Here is a 19,768-nt window from a genome sequence, read left to right on the forward strand (position 1 = left end):
AGCTGTATGCAGAGAAGCTGTGCTGGCCTTGCTACAGGCTGTTATTTTGGTGCATTAGGCTGAGGAGAGATTTGCAAAACCACTCGAGCAATTCGGACACTTGGTTCCCCTTTGGAACAGCTCACTGAAGGAGGTGGTGGTGAAACACCAGCCAGGCAGGTCTGGTTGCTAGAGCAGCTTTCTGCAGCACAACCTTCAGCCATGCAAGAATCTCTTCTCTGCCATTTGTCCCTACTGGTTTGGACTGTGGCCACGTGCCTTGCAGATCCACATCCCAGCTGCTACCCCAAAACACAGGCTTAACCAAAAAACCTCCAGGCTGGTTTCAATCCTTCCTTCTGGCCTCTCTCTGAAGATAAAAGACACACATCAGAACAATCCTTTTTTCCAGCCACAACAGGTACCCTCCACTGTATTCACAGCTTTGACAATGAGCAGAATCTGATCAATGTCTTAATTTACTTAAGCCTAACAAAGACTTGAAAGAGGAGAATGATTTTTATGTTATTATTTTTTAATATGTGAAATCTGATTAGAATAATACTGGCAAGGCAGAGAGCGATAAGCAAATACAGTAGGTGAAAAACCATAGTTTTGAAGGAGGAAATTGATTTCCTTCCATCCCTCCAAATTTAAATAATAAACTTTCACAAAGAACATCTTTAAAAGAAACTCCTGGAGATGCAAGAAACTGTAATTAAAATATTTTATTAAATCTTTAATAAACAGTCTTTCAGAGCTCCTTGCAAAAATAGAGGTTCTTGCAGAGTAAAAATGGTGAGATATTCACACTTGGAATCCGGTAGCAAACACTCTCATGGGGGTGCAGAAAAATTTTAAAAATAACTTGAAATTACCCAGTGTCATGCAAGAAACTAAGGCTATGGGAGCCTGGCTGCTTTGCTTGCTTTTGCCACTGAGGAGTCATAAACCAAAGATAAGTGTGGCCAGGAGGCATCTTTCCCTTTTCTACATCTCTCCTTTCTGGAAACCACTTTGATTTTTCTAGTAGACAAGCTGATCTTGCTATTACATCACAGAAAGACATGATGATTTCCAGTTTCCAGAAGAGGCACTATTTCTAATAGTTTACCATTTCACCAAAATCATAAACCACTATTAACAAAGAACATTCACAGAAAATTCATATTCCAGTGCCTCAGAAAGGAATTGGTTTTTCTACACATGTAAGTGGCATGAGCATGCACCCATTCACTGGACATTACCCAAAGGAGCAGATCAGACTCAGGCACGCTGGGGTAAATACACTCATCTTAGTTTTCTAATCGCATGAACATCAGTTGGTTTGCTGTAGATATAAACCAGTGGCAGTGATAGCAGAAACAAAAAATATATCCTGCAATACCACAGAAATTGTACTGGTCCTTCCACCATTGATTGCCTTGATATTTGATGCTTTTCAGTCATGCTTCCACTACGAAAAAAAAGCCCGTGGAACAACATTTTCTGTTGAGTCCCACCCAGTCAACCTCTAAGCAAAACCACCAGCACAAACTTTGTCCCACAGTTCTCATCAAGTCCCTGGTCATGCCTGGATGGCATGAGATGCCCTGGAGAGAGGAAGGCGCAGAACATGGCACCATACCAGGGCTGTAAAGCACTACTGAGGCACTGTGAATGCCAGACAGACTGCCCAGCAATCCAAACGGATGGTTTCTGGTACCCAACTGAGCTCTGAGAAAGCAAGTATTTCTGCACAGAGATGTTTTCTCTGTGGTCAGATAGCTTGCTAGGTTCCTGTCTCTGTTACTGGTTTGTCCCAGCTGTCACTATGAGAGGCATTTACTGCAGATGGACACTGAGTTAAATGGACCCAAAGGGCCACCCTTACGTTCATCTCAGTGAGAGCAAGGGATGTACTGGGTGCTCAAGACCTCTGAAAGTGAGGCTTTAAACTGTTGGAACTCAAATCTTCATTTGCGAACCCTAGCCATGATGATGACGATGAAACTGTTGGAAAATCCATGCCTGAATTTTGTTACTGCAAATGGTTTTCTTGCAAGACTGGGCTGTTCAGCTCCTGGGGGCATCAGTACATTACAAGTGTTTCTCTTCAGAGCACTGCTGCAATCCTGAGCTTCTCAGGAGCTGTTTCCAATTCTCTACCTGCCATCTTGTGAAACCTACACCATAAACAGCCTCAGCTCCTTGGGTGGCTGAAAAAGAGATATCTGTGGAGCCCTGAGCAACTGTACTTGACATATGGTATTAAGATGTGCAGGGGAAGATGGCTGGCAAAGTACGACTCTCCTGTGGTTCTTTTGCCTGCTCCCAATATCCTCAGTGATGATTGCTAGGGACATAAATGCTGAGGAGCCAGAAAAGAAGTGCAATGGGAAGGCAGAGAGGGAAAAGCAAGCCCAGCCTACACAGTGTACAGCTTTGAAAGCAAACTGATTTGCTCAGACACAAGATATAACACAAACAAGTTGTGTTACTGCTGATGCACCAGTTCCCTGAATAATCACAGTGATACAAAAGAAAGCTTGTGATTAGGGCAAAGTATTAGGACTGGGAAGAAGAGCAGGCCTAATCCAGTCTCCATAAATAACCTTGGGCAGGTCACATCACTCCTCTATCTTCAGTAGTTTCCTTAACTACGTGATGAAGTTTCCCAGCATGAGTGGAAAATTATCTGAAAGCGTGGGAGAGCCCAGGAGAAACTCACAGGTATGCAATAACAGATTCTTTTCTGAGCCCGCTCCATTGGCCTCTGCAGCCCCAGTTAAGTTAGTTCCTCACACTGCCAATGACTCAAATGAGACAGACACCCTCAGACCCAAATATCCCTCAGGGTCAATCATAGGATCTTGCTTTAGGCAAAAGAACTGCATTTTAATGGCTCTCTATCTACCAGACACATAACAGCCACAGGTTGGGTCCTGCATTATGCTGACAGTATTTGTGTGGTGCTTCCATCAGATATTCAAGTGACACAGCACCTCCCTGACCTGGCCTCCCATCCACAGCTGTGTTCAACACAAGCTCTTACTCCTCCTCCCAGTCCAATACCGGCAGTAATCACCAGACTATCCTGCTTCTGATTTCACCACAACTACTTCTATAATCCTTCCCTTTACTCTGTTCCCTTCCTGCTCAACACAGGGTATGGTGTGATTCTCCAGCACCCATGGGGAAATTCTGCTACAGGCAGTAAACATAAATCATCAACTAGATGTTAGGGTTTAAGCCAGAAGCAATCTCAAGTGCAACAGGACTATGAGGATTCTAACAGGTTGACCAAGTTACAGTCTGCTCTTAGAGATGCTTTATATTATTTTTCTCCCTAAACAAAAGCTCATAGATGTGCCTCCCAGAGTGATCCTCCATTTTCTTCCATCAGGAGACACTGTGTCTGCCTTCAGGTCCTGTGTCTGCCTTCAGTGCCTCCCCCCTGCTTACTAGGGATGAGCACTGCATTGCATTTGAGGACTGAGAAAAGGAGGAGGAAGGGATGTGCTTACACAAAGTCTCCAAATTTTTTCCATCCATCCAGTTCCCAGATGGGTCTGCAAGTTGAGAAGTACTGGATGGCAGTGGCATTTTTAGATCCCTTCCCATCACACCAGGTGTCTACAGGACATCCACAGACATTTCCTGTGGAAAAGATCCTGATAAGCCTCTACGTAGATGGACAAGGAGGAGGTAAAAAACCACAGGATATCTCGAAAGACAGCACGGCCAGTGCTGTCCAGCTACAGCTCCTGAAGCATGTCACGAAAATCAAGGAGGAAAGTGAACTGCCCAGTGTCCAGAGCAGCAGTGAGAGGTGCAAGAAGATGGAATTTTCTTTGGACAGCTGTCAGACTTCTTCCTCTGAGAACTAGGACGGTAACAAACAACATTACAGAACTGCAGCTGTCTGGTTGCATATCTGCACAGCACTGCTCCCTGAGCTGGCTGGATCCCTGGCAAAGGTCCTTCCCCCAGCCAGAGTCTGCTTTACCCTACTGGGAAGCAAAGGCTTCTGTGCAGCCACCTACCTGGCATGGGAAGAGGCACAGTACAGAAGAGAGGGGGCTGCAGGAAACACATGACATGAAAACCCATTAGCTGCCCCAGCTCCACCAAGAGCAGTTATCCAGCCTTAGGAGGAAGGGGGAAACCTCTTTGCAGGGAACATGAATCAAATTAGAAAGGACAATGTGGGGACTCCTCAGCCCACCAGGAGCAGGAAAGAAGTTACTTTAAAAGGCATGTCTGGCATGAGTGCACGGGCTGGAATACCAAGAGCTGCCCTTCTCGACCCCTGCTTGCTTCAGAGAGATTCCTTCTGGGGGAAGCAATAGCCCAGTATGGCCACTGTCCTTGAGGGAGTGTCCAAGTTAGGTTAAATCCTGCTCCTCATCTCATTTTGCACGTGCCCTAAAAAGTTGGACATTATGTTTCCCAGTGCCCCCTCACTTAATGGCCTTGTTCAAAATCCCTGAGGTTCTATTTTCTTCTCCTCTGTTTCATGCTTACAATGATTTACCGGTGGAAGAGAAAAGGTTGTGCAGGAGAATCATACTGATTTCTGTCTCAGAGGCTTTAGAGAGAAACAGACAATCTTTGACCAGCTGCAGTAATTCCTCTGCAGCGCTCCAGACAGTATCTGGGAGTCTGGATGTTGTGCACGCAACTTCCAAGTGCTGTTATCAATAATACATTTGATGTGCACCCTTCAGAGGAGCTGACCAAGGAAGCCTCTTAAAAGGAGAAGGCAACCTTTTGGTCTTCTCAGGAGGAAAGTGGTGAGGAGACAGAAAAACTCACCATCATTGTGCCATGTCTTATTTATGTCAAGACGCTGTTCACATTTCAGAAAGCTTTTAGTATGAGGCTGGAGCCCAGGTATGTATTTGGGGGATTAGAGAGCACTTTGTGAATATTAAAATACTTTCAACTTTCTGCAATCAGCTAAGTTATAGGAAAGAACTACATGAAAGGCTACCATTGCTCCCAAAGAACAGCTCCTCTGCACCTTGGATACCACTGGTATCTCGGAGGTGGTAGGACACCACCATAAGTCTCTTTGCTGCTTTCTCAATGGTTGAGATGTCAAACCACAAAATTAACCTGTGACTTATGTGTGTGTGCGAGGGATTTATTGATTTCACAGAGGGACGATATATTTAACGTCATTTCAACATTTCAGGGCTTGTCAGGTTATTCCACAGAAGAACAGCCGCCTCCACACAACAGAGGATGCAATCTATAGTTCATCAGCAGGGAAGAAGGTTCTCTTTTTAATCAAGCAAAAGCTGTTGGGGAGGCCACAGGCAAAAGGCTACCAAGATGAATCTTTTGTTCTGGTTATGTTGTCCAAAGCTCACTGATGTGAGAGTAATAAAAAGTGGCTACCAAAATCTAGCCACAGAAACCCACTACAAGTGATTAAGGAACAGGAGAAAGGATGACAGCACTGAGGCGAGCAGCAGAAGCTTTTGGAAGGTGTAACTAAAAGAACAGCAAAACTGCTGCAAGAAAGTGAAATTAGTCACATAAGATTAAGCGTGTAACCTAATTGCAAGCAGAAAGGTGACAATGAACACCATAAAGGGACTAATGGGTATCAGTCCAACTATGTTTACTTGGTTCTCTAGCCCTGCAAGCAGTCTAAGGATGACTGTTGGTGCAGCAGAGTGTTTAATTTAAGTTTGGAAAAGAAGGCCACAAGTTCAAACTCTGCTCTGAACCATCCTGTCTGGGCTCAGCCTCCAGCAAAGCGAGGATTTCCTCTCCTATCCATGATGCAGAAGAGGCCATGACTTTACCACTGGAATTCTCAAAATCTCCCATTTTCCCATAATTCTGCATTCATGACTGCAGCCTCTACTCCCACCCGTACTGCACCATCGCGTGGGGCTGGTGGCCATCACAGTGGGTCCCTATGCATTTCTCTGAAGGGGTCCCGAGCACAGAGGCTGATCAGAATTGCTGATGGCATGAACAGGGATGTGTAAGCACACACAGTGCCCTGCTCATTACCCTGCACAGCTGCAACTTCCAGGGTGGTACAAGGATTGGGTGGGAGCAGCTGCCATGAGGTCCAGAGCCAGAGACCCTCCACCACCCACTGTGGGCCCCGAACACCAAATGAGCTTCGTGTGTTTGAACTCAGGTTATGGTTAACGTGTAAAACCACCCCCCTCTGCAGGGTATCTGGGTCATTGGCTAAACCAACTGTGCTGCAGAGGGTTTGAGATGATTCGTAAACTAACACACTCTGCAGAGGGTCCACGTTAAAGCTTCCACGTTCTAAAATGACTCTCTTGTCATTCTACCCTAAAGAACACAGGACCCCTGAAGAATGGGTCTGTTCCCATGGTGTTGGGTGGTATCACCTCAAAACCCTGTGGACCCCATCCTAGAGTCTCCTGTACTATACCAAAAGCAAGGAGAAGGAAAAAAAAAAAAAGTCTTACAGCAGATATTCACTCATTCATTCAAAATTTACAAGTTGACTAATATAATTAAATACCACTGTAACAACCAACCAACAGACCTGGTTGTCATTTCCCCTTGAGGCTGACGTTTCCAGCCTTCCAGGAGGGCCAGGTTTTTTTTTTTTTAAAAAGTCAGTCCCTGTGCCAGCAGCTGCGGTAGGTGAGCAGAGGTTCTGCCTCTGGTGCAGGCTGCTTTCCCGCTGCCCTCCAACCCCTGTCACAGGGCCAGCATGTACAACAGACAGCCCTTGCAGGGTCGCTTTGGTGCACCTCACATACCATGAGGCCAGATGCAAGGGCTAGGCACGGTTCAGAAGACCCTGGAGTGAGTCCAAAGCCACATCCTGCCTGCCTGCTCTGCTGCCAGGATGCCTCTGGGCAATGCTGCTGGCAAGGTGCCCTCTGCTCCTCCCTGCTCGCGTACAGATTGCAGGCTCCCTGGCACAGGCACGCCGTCCATCCCACGCGCTCTGCAGAGCTGAGCATGCCGGCAGCACACAACACATCACAGCAGTGACGGGTTGCCAGGAGTACAGACAGATCCCTTCCACCCTGTGCTTGATTTCAAGGATAGATTCATGGCAAGAGAAGATGGGTAGATTTGGAGTTTTCCTTGCAGTATGGAGTGTCTCATTCAGAAGGATGCCGGAAGAGGCAACTGGAAGTGGTTGGTAATTCCCATGGCCCATGTCCCTGTGACAGAGGTAACCAGGGAGCATGAATTCAGAAAAGCATCAAGATGCAATTTCAGCATTTTGCTGAACTAGATCTTGTATAAACACATTTTAGGCCAGGTTCAAAACTCCTGCTGTGCTCACCTACTCTACCAATTTCAGGAGGTTCCTGTGAGGCACTGTGCCACGTAACTATAGGTGCCAGAAGTTAACCCAGTATCTTGGGATCCATGGTAACATAAATCTATGGGACCTAAATGAATTCCTGTGATTCAGACACCTCAAGAAAATTATTTTTGTTTTGCAAATGCTTAGGCAGGACACTATCCTTTCACAGCAAACGAGGAATGATTCAGGCTCCCATCCAGGCCTTTCTGCTACAGATTACATTCCCCACTGCTTCAGCCAGTTAGGTTTGAAATAGCCCAGGTAATTTGAGTCTCTCTTTACCCTGGAAAATTGCATTACAGTTCAGTGGTCCCCATTTTTAAATTTTTCTATCACTTGGCTCCCAGTTATAATTACATGCACACAGTCAGTAAGGTTTTTAGTTGGATTTTTTAGCCTCTCTCTTGATTTCGCCTCCAGAGCTGTTAGTCACTGTTCGGCAAAGGCACATAATTTCCTACTTTTATCCATTCTATATTTGAGTTTGGTATGACCAGAAAGGAGATCCAAATCACTTCATTAACACACACCTGACCTCAGCCAAACATATTCTCACTCAAAACTTTTTTGTCCTCCCTCCACGATAAAATAAAATGTTAATAATAGTCTCACTGTCACCCTGGATGTCCTGAAGTTTTCTCTAGGTTTCACTTGTGGAAACCAGACAATAGTACTATTTATTTCCAAAACAGACACTGGATAAATGGTGTTAAAATCAAGCAAAGCAGTATGGAGACTTTGAGAAAAAGCAAAATATTAGCCAGGTAGAGGAGAGAGAGGAGTTGTTACCGGCTGCTCCTACATCCCCCACCTAGCACGATGCAAAAGGAAAGCAACAAAAGGGACTTCTGCTGTGGATGCCTCCCCAGAAGCACATTGTGCCACTCAGCTTTTGGTTCTTGCCTACTGGAATGAGTGCTCCACTTGCACATCATTTCTGCTAAAGAAGGGGCTTCACTGCACACTGTCCTCAGTCTAGACATTTCCTATAGTTCCCTTTCAAGATCCAATTCAAATATTGTATTGCCATTGACTTTTCTGCTTTGACCTCATCATTTCCCCAACGGTGGCTGATTGAGCACACACAACATGCAGGAGAAAAACTGGCAAGGTCTATCAATGCCACTGGTGCTTAGCACCTGCTCCAAAGGCTTTGCCTACCTGCTTATCTAGAGTTAGGCCTGGATATCTGGCCTCAAGGAAATCAGCCAAAGGAACACCATGCAGAAGACAGTAGCCTCCACTGATTCATCTCTTTGATTTCTATTTCTGCCTTCAATTTAGAGCAACCCATCCCAGCCAGTGTCTTATCCTCCCTCCACACTTCAAGGAAATCATGTGGGATCAAAATGCTCCACCAAAACCAAAACATTTTGTTCTGATTTTATCAGGAATTATAAAGCAATATAAATCACTCTAAAATTCTTTCAAAATGGGAATCTGTGATATTTCTTTGGGGAAGCATCAAAATGAGATGAGTCAGCATTTTCCCCCAATTTTCTTTCAAAATGAAATTTCAACAAAAGATCATAATGCATCCCAACACTGACAGACCACTGCTCATAAGGAGGAATAGCCCATCCCTGCTCCTCTAGCTGGTATTAGGTGAAACAGCACATTCCTAAATACCCTGAGCAACCAAGGCTAAGAGAACTATCTTCCTTTATTGAAGCTTACTTAGCCTTTAAAATTTGTATTGCTATCATGTAAGAAAATGAACAGCTAGCTAGGAAAAGAGGATTAGTTCCTGCTGTTACTGATTTTGTCTTCTGAAGCATCTCTTGCTTGAATAGGTGAAAGATAAGTCTGATCTACCTCAGATGTGGGCACAAGATGCAGAGCAGCACCCTTCCTTGTGGGAGCCCCACCATGGTGCTGTGCTAGGAAAGTTTAGGGAATACAGGTACCTCAACAGGATGCCACATGGGAAACCTCCCCCAAAGAGCCACAGAATTGCACTGTGCCACTCTCCTCATCTGACAAGCAGTCCAGCAGCCCTGCCAAGGGATGCTGTATCCATTTCTAGCTCTAAAAACACCCTGAATAGTCCAAGCCCATGTGGGCCAGCACTGGTCCTGCCTGACTTTTGCACCAGCCTCATACTGGACAGGGAAACCCTGCTCTGCTGATGAGAAGGAAATCAGGACCATTGCAGAGCAGCATGGGCAGTAGCATCTCACCAAGGGAGAAGGGACCACTTTAATACCAAGAGCTGTATTTACAAGTTTCTAAGCTACAAGGGTGGCCTGCCAGGAGCTGTATTTTAAGCACACTTGATGAGAGGCAGGAATCTGCTCCCAGGGGCTGTCTCTTCTCAGCACAGCTGCTTCCCTGAGCATCCATTTTGTTCCCATATTTACGAATAAGCAAGGGGACAGGAGTTTTATATCTCCCAGCTAATGCCTTCATTTAGAGAGCCCCTTTAAACAGCCAATGAAGAAGAGTAGATTCTCTGGAGAGAAATTAAAAGCACATTACGTTGGTCTCCTGATGTGCTTTGCCTTTGGAGATATTTCTCTCTCTCCACTGACCTGGCTCCCTAATGAGGCATGGAATCTCCCCACCAAGTGTGCCTGCTTGCAAGGTTTGCAAAAGGGAGGTGTCCAGGACACCCGCCTGGGCTGTCTGTACTTCTGACCAAATCAACAAGTACCACTGGAGGTCAAATAAGAATTAAAGAAATGGCATTGGCATGAGCAGGCTGTACACCCCAAGCATATTAGGGGGGAGAGAATGCAGAATTATTGATTCCAGCCCCTGACCTTGGAATGATGTAAATAGGTGTGCAGCTACCCTAGAGGAGTTGTAGCAAAATAGTTATAGCATTGTAAGCAGAATAAAAACACAGTTAATATACATACTTCCCCAGATGCTTGTTTATTATTATGCAAGACATGTTTATTATGCAAAATGATAAAGCAGAAAAATAGGAGAGGAAAAGAAAATGCAAAGACACACTGAGCTCTTAACGTGACTTGGGTTTTCTCAATGTTGCTTGGATTTTTTTTTTAAATATTGTGCATAATCATTCCCTTATGAGCAGGAATCTTTGAAATGATTCAGGCTATAATTTCAGCATTTCAAACTCACAAGTTTATACTGTAAAACCATAGTGAGCTCTCGTAAGTGACCCATTTTTTTTCCCTCTGTATTCTGTATCTCTGCTAGGGTTTCTCAGTCTTTCCAATAAATTATGAATCACAATTTGCCATTTCAAAAATAATTAGAACTCTGAGTTAAACAACAAGGAATATCTGAGAGCAACACATTTTAGAAGAGAAGTATTTTGCACTTGGGGTAAAACTAACCCCAGTTGCAATGCCACTGAATTATACATATCGTCATATTGAGTGAGAGTTGCACTTTCAGTGTACTTGGAGTGATTGGGCAGACCTGTGGAGGCTCAACTGCCCCATGATGGTGATCTGTTCCAGGACAACAAAATTTGCCTCTCAGGCAAAGCACTTCAGAGGCACTCCCTTTCCCATGCCTCTGTGAGTTGTTGCAGGGATAATGGAGAGGAAGCTAGGTACCGAGGAGAGAAACTTCACAAAGAAAGGTTATACAGGAGTGGGAATTAATTTGGTGGTGGAACTATTAACTCCAGACAGACAGGAGAGCATGTTCTGTGTCTTCTCCTGTTAAGATCAGGCTGTAAATTCACTGGAGCAGGACGTACCTCTTTATTCTGTGTTTCCCTCTCCTGTGCAACAACCAGCCTTTGGTGGCAGCTTCCCATGGGCTAAGGCACTGCAAGTAATACTCACTGCTCTTCATTCATTCTGTGCATTTTTCTTTGGCATAAAATGCTAACAGTGGATCCTCAGGAGAGTCATGTCCCTCCCCAGAACAGGTGCTGGTAGAAACCCTTGTGCACCATCGGGAATTTACAGCTGCTCGACATTATAGGAAATCAAATGGAAACACACCAATGACTCTGGCAAGCTTGCTATGAAGACAGTGGTTTGCACCCTAAAGCCAGGTGCCTTCAACCAAAACATGATTTTCCTGTCTACTAAGCACCTAATTTCCATGTTGGCCTCAGAGGTAGCAATAACCTAGTCTCTGGGGAAAAAAAATTTTAAAAAATCAGGTATCTGGTGTAAGCAAACAAACAGCTGCTTCCCAAGCAAAGAAGCTTTATCATCTAATGCATTTAGGCCTCTGAAGCTGGCTAGGAATCTATGACTGGCTTTAAACCAGCAACCCAACCCTACACTATCCCTGTCCCCTGTCTGAACAGATGAGGTAGGGATGAGGAAACTCACTGCTGAAGGTATCAGTGTGGCCGAGCCCACCGAAAGCTCTTTCATGTTTCTACAAAGTGCCATCTCACCAAGTTTGGCTTTAGAGAACTCCACTCAGCCCTACTTTTGTGCTAATCAACACCAGGAAGACTTTTTCCAAGGGCTGGTTATTCTGAGCCCATTCATTCATTCAAGAGCCCATTGGCCCAAACTCAGAAGGAGCTGGCACAAACCATCTTCGAGACCAGGCTGATAATAGCCTCTGGTTTGATCCAGGGCAGAGGATGTCAGCCAAGATCTCAGCTGTCACACAGAGATTAAATATCACCAGAATAACCCCACAAAATAAAACCAAAACAAATCCCACAGTGATGACATGTTCAGTTACAGCATCAATCTGGGCTCAAGAGGAGGGGGGGGAAAAAAAGAGAAAAAACCAAACCAAACCAACCAAACAAAAAAAAAAACACCTGGTTACCTGGACAATTTTATCTGAAACCAGTCCTGGGTTTGAGCATGTTCTAAGAAGCTCTTGCAGAGCTAGACCTGGGACGTACAGCACGGAAAGCAGCCAAGCAACAGAAAAGTTCATTTATCAATGGACCTGTGTGAGGGAACAATATCTGTGGGGAACGTTGACCCATTTTTTCAGAAATTCCTCAGAAAAGGCTAGTGAAAAAAAAAAAAAGGTACATGCACAGACAGAACAAAGTGTAGTTTAGGGTCTGCTAGGCAAAGAACAGGGATGATGTGTCCCTTGGCATGGGCCGCAATCAGATCCAGGCAGCATGGAAAGGGGCTCTGCTCGTCCCAGGGAGGACCAGACTGTCAAGTCCTACCAAAGCAATTCCCCTGCACAGTCTTCGAGACTGATACAGCCATGCCAAAGTTTGGCTTGGAGTAGGTTCCTGGCTTCACAAGGAAAGCTACAGTATCCAAAAGAGACTGATCAAAAAGGTCCAGCTCTTCTCAGATACAACCCACTTCTTTTATAGCACCGTGGTCTTCTAATCCCTTGTCTTCAACGTTATAATGGGCTTGACCCACACTCCCTGCTTCTAACTGGCTTTATCCACAAAATTTCTTTTTCCTTGCCTTGAAGTCTTCTCCAAAGCATTGATTTACTGCTCTAAGACAGAGACAGAGCCACTAGTTATCACAAGAAAAACATTTAAAAAGTTCCATCTCCCTGGAGTTGAGATGGGCCAGTATCATTCATTTACTGCAAATGAAACCTTACATTACGATGATGACATGAATAGTTTCACTCTTATTAATTCAGACAGAGCTGAATGCCATCAAGCTGTGGCATGTAATGAGGTTCACTTCATTAACCAGTGGCCATCATGGTGCATCCTTTCCCATCAGCCTTCCCTGATTAACCCTCCTACTCAAGATGGGCACACTCATTGCAAATAAGAGGGTCCTATTGAACCACCCTCATTTGAACACATGTATGATCTGGTGCCTTTTAGGAGTTGATATGACTAGCAGATGTGTTTCCTGGACAACATGGTCCTCCTGCTGCTTACCATCTCTTGGTATGCCCCTCCCACCCTTTATACTGTGTCTCACTACTACTAGCAAGAGATACTTTTCCTCTGCATCATCTCTAATCTCTCAACTGTCAAAAATTACATTTTCAACTCTGTGTTCCTTCTTTTGCTCAAGACCCACACCTTTCCCTCCCTTGCACTACTTGCTCAGAAAATGCTGACCGCTCCTGGCTCCAAGAAGACCCACAGCCTGGATGTGGCTCTGTGACACACACCGATTTCCTGCAGTCCTCATTTACAGGGCACTGGTGGTACAAGGAGCCAGAATTCTACAGTAGGGGCAGAGCTATGTCCTGCACTGCCCAAACTGGCAATGTGCCCAGGGGGAAGCATGCACAATAATGCAATACCACACCACACTCGGTATTACCTTTAGGACTCTGATAGCTTTACAAAATGAGGAAGTTTTCACTGTTAGTAAACTAATGTAATTTATTTAGGAGCAGTCATTTATGTTTACTGGGCTATGAAAAAACAGGAAGCGTCTGGCATCCACAGAGATCCAGATTGATCTCTCTGTCTCTTCTTGACAGGGAGCCAGTTTTGAGACCTATCTCACCAGGCATACTAAAACATTCACTTGTCATTTTCTATCCTGAGCTGCTGGGGAGACAGAGCTTTGTTACATTCCCAGGGAAGGGGGGAAGTCCAAATCACGTGAGTGGTAAAAAACTGAACAGAACAAAGATGGATGGCAAAAGCTAGAAAAAATTGCATAGAACAACTCAAACTTCTGTCCTTTCAGTGATCCCATTTCCATGCTCACATACGCTTTTAAAGCAAAGTAAAAGCCTAGAAAAGAGCAGAATCTCTGCACTGTAAATTTACACAAAGGCAGATGAGATTAAAATCTTGGCTATACACTGTAAAGCTATCATAACTACAGAAATGAGAAAAGTATTATTAACTATCACTTTTTACTGTATAGAACTAGAGCAAAGTTATTTGAAGCATACAAATTCTGGCAAAGGGCTGCCATATTTAATAAATCACCAAATCAATTATTCACTGTGAAAATCAATTACTTACTTCAAATGAGAATCTTATGAATAACCTCATGCCCTTTCGTGCCATCTAAGAAAGTTATAAGGGAATTAGGTGGTAAAAATTGCTTCACTTATCTTTTACGTGCATTTAGAAGACCACACAAATATAGGGAAATTCTGCCACCAGAACAGTCCAGAACCATTTTAATGGAGTCAGGGTATTTCTGTGGATTTACACTTCAGTCAAAAAGAGAGCATGAGCCATTGGGGCACCACCTATGATCAGTTATCTGGGTGCAACTCAGAAGCAATCCCACTGGGTCCATGCCATTTCACAAATGTGAAATCAGAATATAACCAGCCAACTCTATACCACCTCCTCTACAACATGACCTACATTAAGTATATACTCAAAGGAACACAAAGCGTATCTTCACAGGTCAGGAAATATTGCCACGAATCTCCATGGAGACACTTTAAAGTGAATATTGCATGGCCTTGCAGCAGCTCCTCCCCCTCCTGCTTTTAAAGGTTTGGTGATACGTGACCATTTCCAGAAAAAGCTGCAAGTGCCAGCACAGTCTGGTTCCTCCTGCCCACAAAACCAAACCACTCCAGGACCCCAAAAGTGCGAAGTACTTACTGAGCTGTAGAGATATCCCTCAGCGTTCATGGCAACGTACAGACCTGCCTTCACGCCTTGGATTGCCACCACACGAAGACCCACAGGAATTAGATTGAAAAGGGCTGTGGAAGGAAAAGCAAAGCAAATCATATGGAGACACCACCCTGCATGACAACTGCTGCTTTTACCCCAGACCCAGCCCACCCCACTCCTGACTCTTCACAAAAGAGACTGGACTATAAATCAAACATCCTGATTCCAGCTACAGGAAAGGACTGCAGCCACAGTGATGACGATGAAAGGAATTTTTAAAAGTATTGAATTTGGCTGCCTCTCAAACGCCTTAACACACCCATCAGCCTGTCTGATCACCACCTTTGCAATGCCAAGGGCTCACACGTGTTCCCAAGCTAGTGCATCTCAGTGGCTTTCCAAGAGCCAGCTGAGCTGGGGTAACGGCACATATACACGACTTTGCCTATGGCAAATGCAACAGTACAACTTAGTTTAGTTCAGTCTGAAATACACTTAAGCCTAGTCACACTTTCTTGCATTTGCCATATGCTAAAAGAGTACACAGACAGTGACCATGGCCAGAAGGTTGCAAATTAACTTGACTGTGTGTTTGCCCATGTGGTCCCAGCTGTCAAGGGAATAAAGAAACTCAAGAAGAGATACTGCTCCAATCCGTGCCCTGAGCACTGCTCCTTATTCAGGAGCAGCACTGAATAGGACAGAAGACGACAAGATCTTTCAACGTTCAATTTTACTGCAGCCTTACTGATTTAAGCATTGCAATTACTTCCTCCCAATTAATTACTTCATTGCTTGACTCGCACCCAGTAGACCCTATATCCCGTTGAAAGACCCTTCTCATGAGTATATACATTATTGTACTGTCAGATTTTGCTACATTCCTAACAGTAGGGGCTCAAAGAGGAGAGGACTGTCAGCATTGATAGACTGAGCACTGAGGCATTAGCATGGCTTTGTTTCCACTAAGATTTATAGGATAAGACTATTTAGATGTGGCAGGATCCTCTGTGTCTCAGCTTAAAAAGAGCTAACTAGACCTTGTCCCAGGAAGCTCAAGATATGGAAGGATGGGCACAGAGTCAGGCAGAAACAAGCCCAAACACATGGAAATACCTCACTCAACATCTCTTCCCACACAACTGCCCTGAAAAAAGAATATTTTTTCTGGTTCCATAGTCATGAGGTCAGACTGTCCCTGACATGTTCATGAAGCATTTTTCACAGCTTTTTAACACACTCATTTGCAAAAGCCTCCTTAAAACTTCTCAGCAGCTTTGGGATGTTCAAATGAGCCCAAGGGAGACCTGTGAATGGGCAGAGAGCAGAGGAAAGACTGAGAGACAGAGCACGCACTGAAGCATTCCAATTCTCCAGCTGACTGTTAAGGACATCATCCTCTAGCTGATGGATTTTATACATCATTTACAAAGTTTTATGTCTGACACATCACACTGGAGCAAGCACAGCACAGAGGAGTCTTCATGAGAAGGCAGTTGTGGGAAAAACTTCTCACAATGCCATCTCAAAGCCTCTCCTTCCCCGGGAGATGGACTACTGATGATTTCACATCAGGATAAAGCAGTTTTTGCTGAAATGGCCTATCCAAAACACTTGGAGCTTCACAGGCCAGGCTAGTGTTATTCCTGGTATGGCAGGTGGAAACCGAGTTAAGCTCAACATTAAACTCACAACCTGAAAAGACTGGTTCAATGTGCATGTGCCAGGTAATGCACGGATTTATCTCAACCACAAGATGCTTCCCAAGAACCTACCTCATGTACAATGTGAATTACTGCAGAGGAGAGAAGGCAAAAATGTGTTTGAATTCCTTTCCAAAGAGGAAAAACCCTGAACATTTATATTTAACGAGGAGACAGGAGGGAGTCTAAAAAAAAAAATAAAATAATCGTTGACACTGTGGCTTGGTTCTCTCCTTGAAGCCAGGGGTTCAGACTACAAAGTTTGAGCCAAAGTTCTGGGATTTCCACTATTTCTAAGAGAAAAAGCATAACCCAAAGTGTATGTGAAATGTAATGGAAAAGGTTACATTTGACCTAAATTCTTGGTGGATTTGCTTAAAGGTCACGATGGATAACTTTTCAGAAGTAAAACCTGAAAAAAGCCCAGGAGACAAAGCCACTTTGCTCCAGATATCTACCAGATGTCTTGGCTGAGCTGTTGTCAGGGTTGTTTCCAAAAGGGGATTTCATGAATTCCAGTTTCTTGTGAATACCATTACTTCCTCACTTCATTCCCACAGAAGACTGGATGACTCCCCCCAGGGAGCTGCCTAAAAGGGAGGTAACTTGAGTCTAGCTAAAAAAAAACCAACCCTACTCTCAGCCCCTTTTTGTGTTTTTAAGCACCATATTCAGTAAAACATCAAAACATATGCTGAAGTCTTAGTAAAGCCAGTGCCCACATTTCTGATTTTATGGGAGAATGTCAACAGATGCATATGGCAAATGCAGGCTAGCCTGGGTATTCATCCGTGAACAACTGGAGTCAAGGACAGTGCTACTCTGATACTGTCCCCAGACAAGAAAAACACACCCCACTGTAACTACTCAGCATTAAAAGTGTTACCTCTCCCTTTCTCCCTACCATGAAGGTCTAAAACCTTTTGCAATTAACAAGTCCATAAGCAACTCCCCTTCGCTATATTTTCCTCCTACTGAAAAATGGAGCATATGACTGTTAATAATGAAACAAAATGGGCATCATCATTCATTCCCTACAGCCAATTTGTCTTGCATAGAAAACTTGTGACAGGCCACTCAAAGCATTCATTAGGCAGCAAGGTGGTAATACTCAGAATTAGGGGATGAGAAGTTCCACTTGGAAGCACCCACATGTCTGCAAATCTCTTCTTCCACCTATACATGTAAAGGAGCACAGGAACAATCCAATTGTGCTGTGTTAGGGTCGGAAGACCATTGCCAGTTCCCAAGCTCCCAGGGACCCTGCTGCACCCACAATTATAGCAGAGCACCTCCTGCAAGACACATTGCAGAGCAGGGGAGCAAGTGGGTAGGAAAGCATGAGGACACACAGCTGACATAAGTAACTGGCAGTTAAAAAATTCTAGGAAGCAAATATCTTCCTCTATTAAAAACCAGTAGTTTGGGTCAATCAAGATTTAGCAAATTCTCAGGGCTGCACTCAAATCTAGAAACATCTTTGTTTTCATGTTTCCAGATGAATATTTCATCTTGCTTTATAACAGATTTACAAGCTTATAAGCTTTACTGTAAGAATGTAAGAGTGTGGGGGGGAAAACCCCTCCACCAATCTCAAAAGCAAGATGTCTCATTTTTTTATCAGGAAAAAATGACTGATTAATTTGAAACAGCAGATTTGGCAATGTGGAAAAGGAGTAGCTGTGATAGAACAGAACTGGACACAGGGTGTGCTGATGTGAAAAAGAGAAAAAATTAACAGTGGTACATTTTCTATGCCATCTGCAGCTTCATAGAATGGATATGCTCTTTTACTTCATGGGCAGAAGAGAAAAAATTAAGACATTGAGTATTCATGCCCCTTTTCCTTTATTACATCTTACCATTTTTAACCATCAATAAATTTACACCTGACCCCGGTTATTGATGATACTACTTTTAGCACCCTCCAGTCCTACACCCATGAATATGCTGTCACTGTTACGTTAAGGTAGTTTATCACCTAAAATCTGAATGCATAGTTCCTTATGGGTCTGGACTAACTTCATGAGAGAAATGGAAGAGTAAGGAAGGGTGTGCCATATACATGGTGTGGTCCAAGGAGGATGTTGGAACAGAATCCTCCTTAATCTTTTTGTGTTTCTGGCTGGAAAGCCCTAGATATGCTGGGCTGTTTCCACCAGGTCAGTACAGTTCACCTATCCTTTATGCACTGTCCATTTGCCAAGGCTTTTCAGATGTTCAGCAAGACAAAAAAAAGAAGTCCAATTTCTCAAATGAAGGGGCATTACCCTGCTCAGCCCAGGAAAGAGCACTAAAGACTGCAAGCACTGACAATGGGAGTCAGCCCTGAAAGACCACTTGTGATCACTGGAGCTGGAAGGAAAAGATACTGCCCTAAGTTCAGGTTCACAAATAACATTACTAAGAACGCAAACAGGGGGCTCACACACCATGAAATTGCACTCCAATTAAAAGAAAATCCTTCATATATCCCAGTGCCAGTAGCCAGAGAATGTGTCTCCTTGCTCACACTAAGATGGCGTGCCTTTAACGGCATGGTAGAAGGAACAGATGTCCCAAGTGCTGGTTCAGAGGAAGCTGGCTGGATGCCCATTCAAATGCCATTAGAACTTGGCTCTTGGTTGTATTTTTTTTTCCTTTAAGTGAGAGGAGGTGGAAAATAAATGTCATCAGCTTCGAGAACACACATAAAATGGGCACCAGATAATTAATTTAAAAATTGCTTAAATATTAGCAGTTCATCTTGTATAAATAACTGGTTTTTTATTAGAACTTTTAATTGCATCAGACGTATCTGAGGGACATGTCGTGTCTCATTCTAAACGTTTATTCTGCCAGGGTAAACCAACCTAATGTATTCCATGAAAATTATGCTTCCTTTCATAACGCTAATTTAAATAATCAGTGTGTGGATAAAGAACACAAAACAATGCATGGAACATGGTGTTCACCAGCCATTTAATTGTGCTAAGATGACTTCTGCATGGAGAATAGATGGTTATCCAAGGTGGAAAGGACTGTGCTGCGGACATCAAGAGTGCCCTTCTCTGCCAATGGATGCAAGTTAACAAACCCCTCTCCAGGGATAGGGAAATATTTATCTGGTCTTTGATGAGTTTTGCCCATGCAGACTTCTAACTGGCTGGTCAGGAATCTTCTTGAGAAGTATTTTAAAAACAGAAAAGAGCAGAGAAGTAGATCTGTAAGATGTTTACTTAGACAAATAGGTTTTGACTTTCTTCTGGTCAAAAATGGAGATGTTTGGAAAACAGAAAAACAAAAACATCAGTCTGCTTTATTTTGGCACTTACATAGTGAAAAATT

At 43.9% G+C, this 19,768-nt stretch overlaps 1 protein-coding gene across 6 annotated transcripts in view; it reads right to left on the minus strand.

Annotated features, from left to right (window-relative positions):
• Window positions 1-19,768, minus strand: part of FGF12 (fibroblast growth factor 12) — a 229,259-nt gene that overhangs the window by 58,655 nt on the left and 150,836 nt on the right. For all 6 annotated transcript variants that reach the window (XM_027883983.1, XM_027883980.1, XM_027883979.1 and 3 more), the window contains one exon: window positions 14,724-14,827. In XM_027883983.1, coding sequence (XP_027739784.1) covers window positions 14,724-14,827 — 104 coding nt within the window. The remainder of the gene's footprint in view (window positions 1-14,723; window positions 14,828-19,768) is intronic.

Source organism: Empidonax traillii, unplaced genomic scaffold, assembly GCF_003031625.1.
Source record: "Empidonax traillii isolate 1590-97213 ecotype Southwest subspecies unplaced genomic scaffold, ASM303162v1 scaffold138:size3245559, whole genome shotgun sequence".
Classification (NCBI taxonomy): Eukaryota; Metazoa; Chordata; class Aves; order Passeriformes; family Tyrannidae; genus Empidonax; species Empidonax traillii.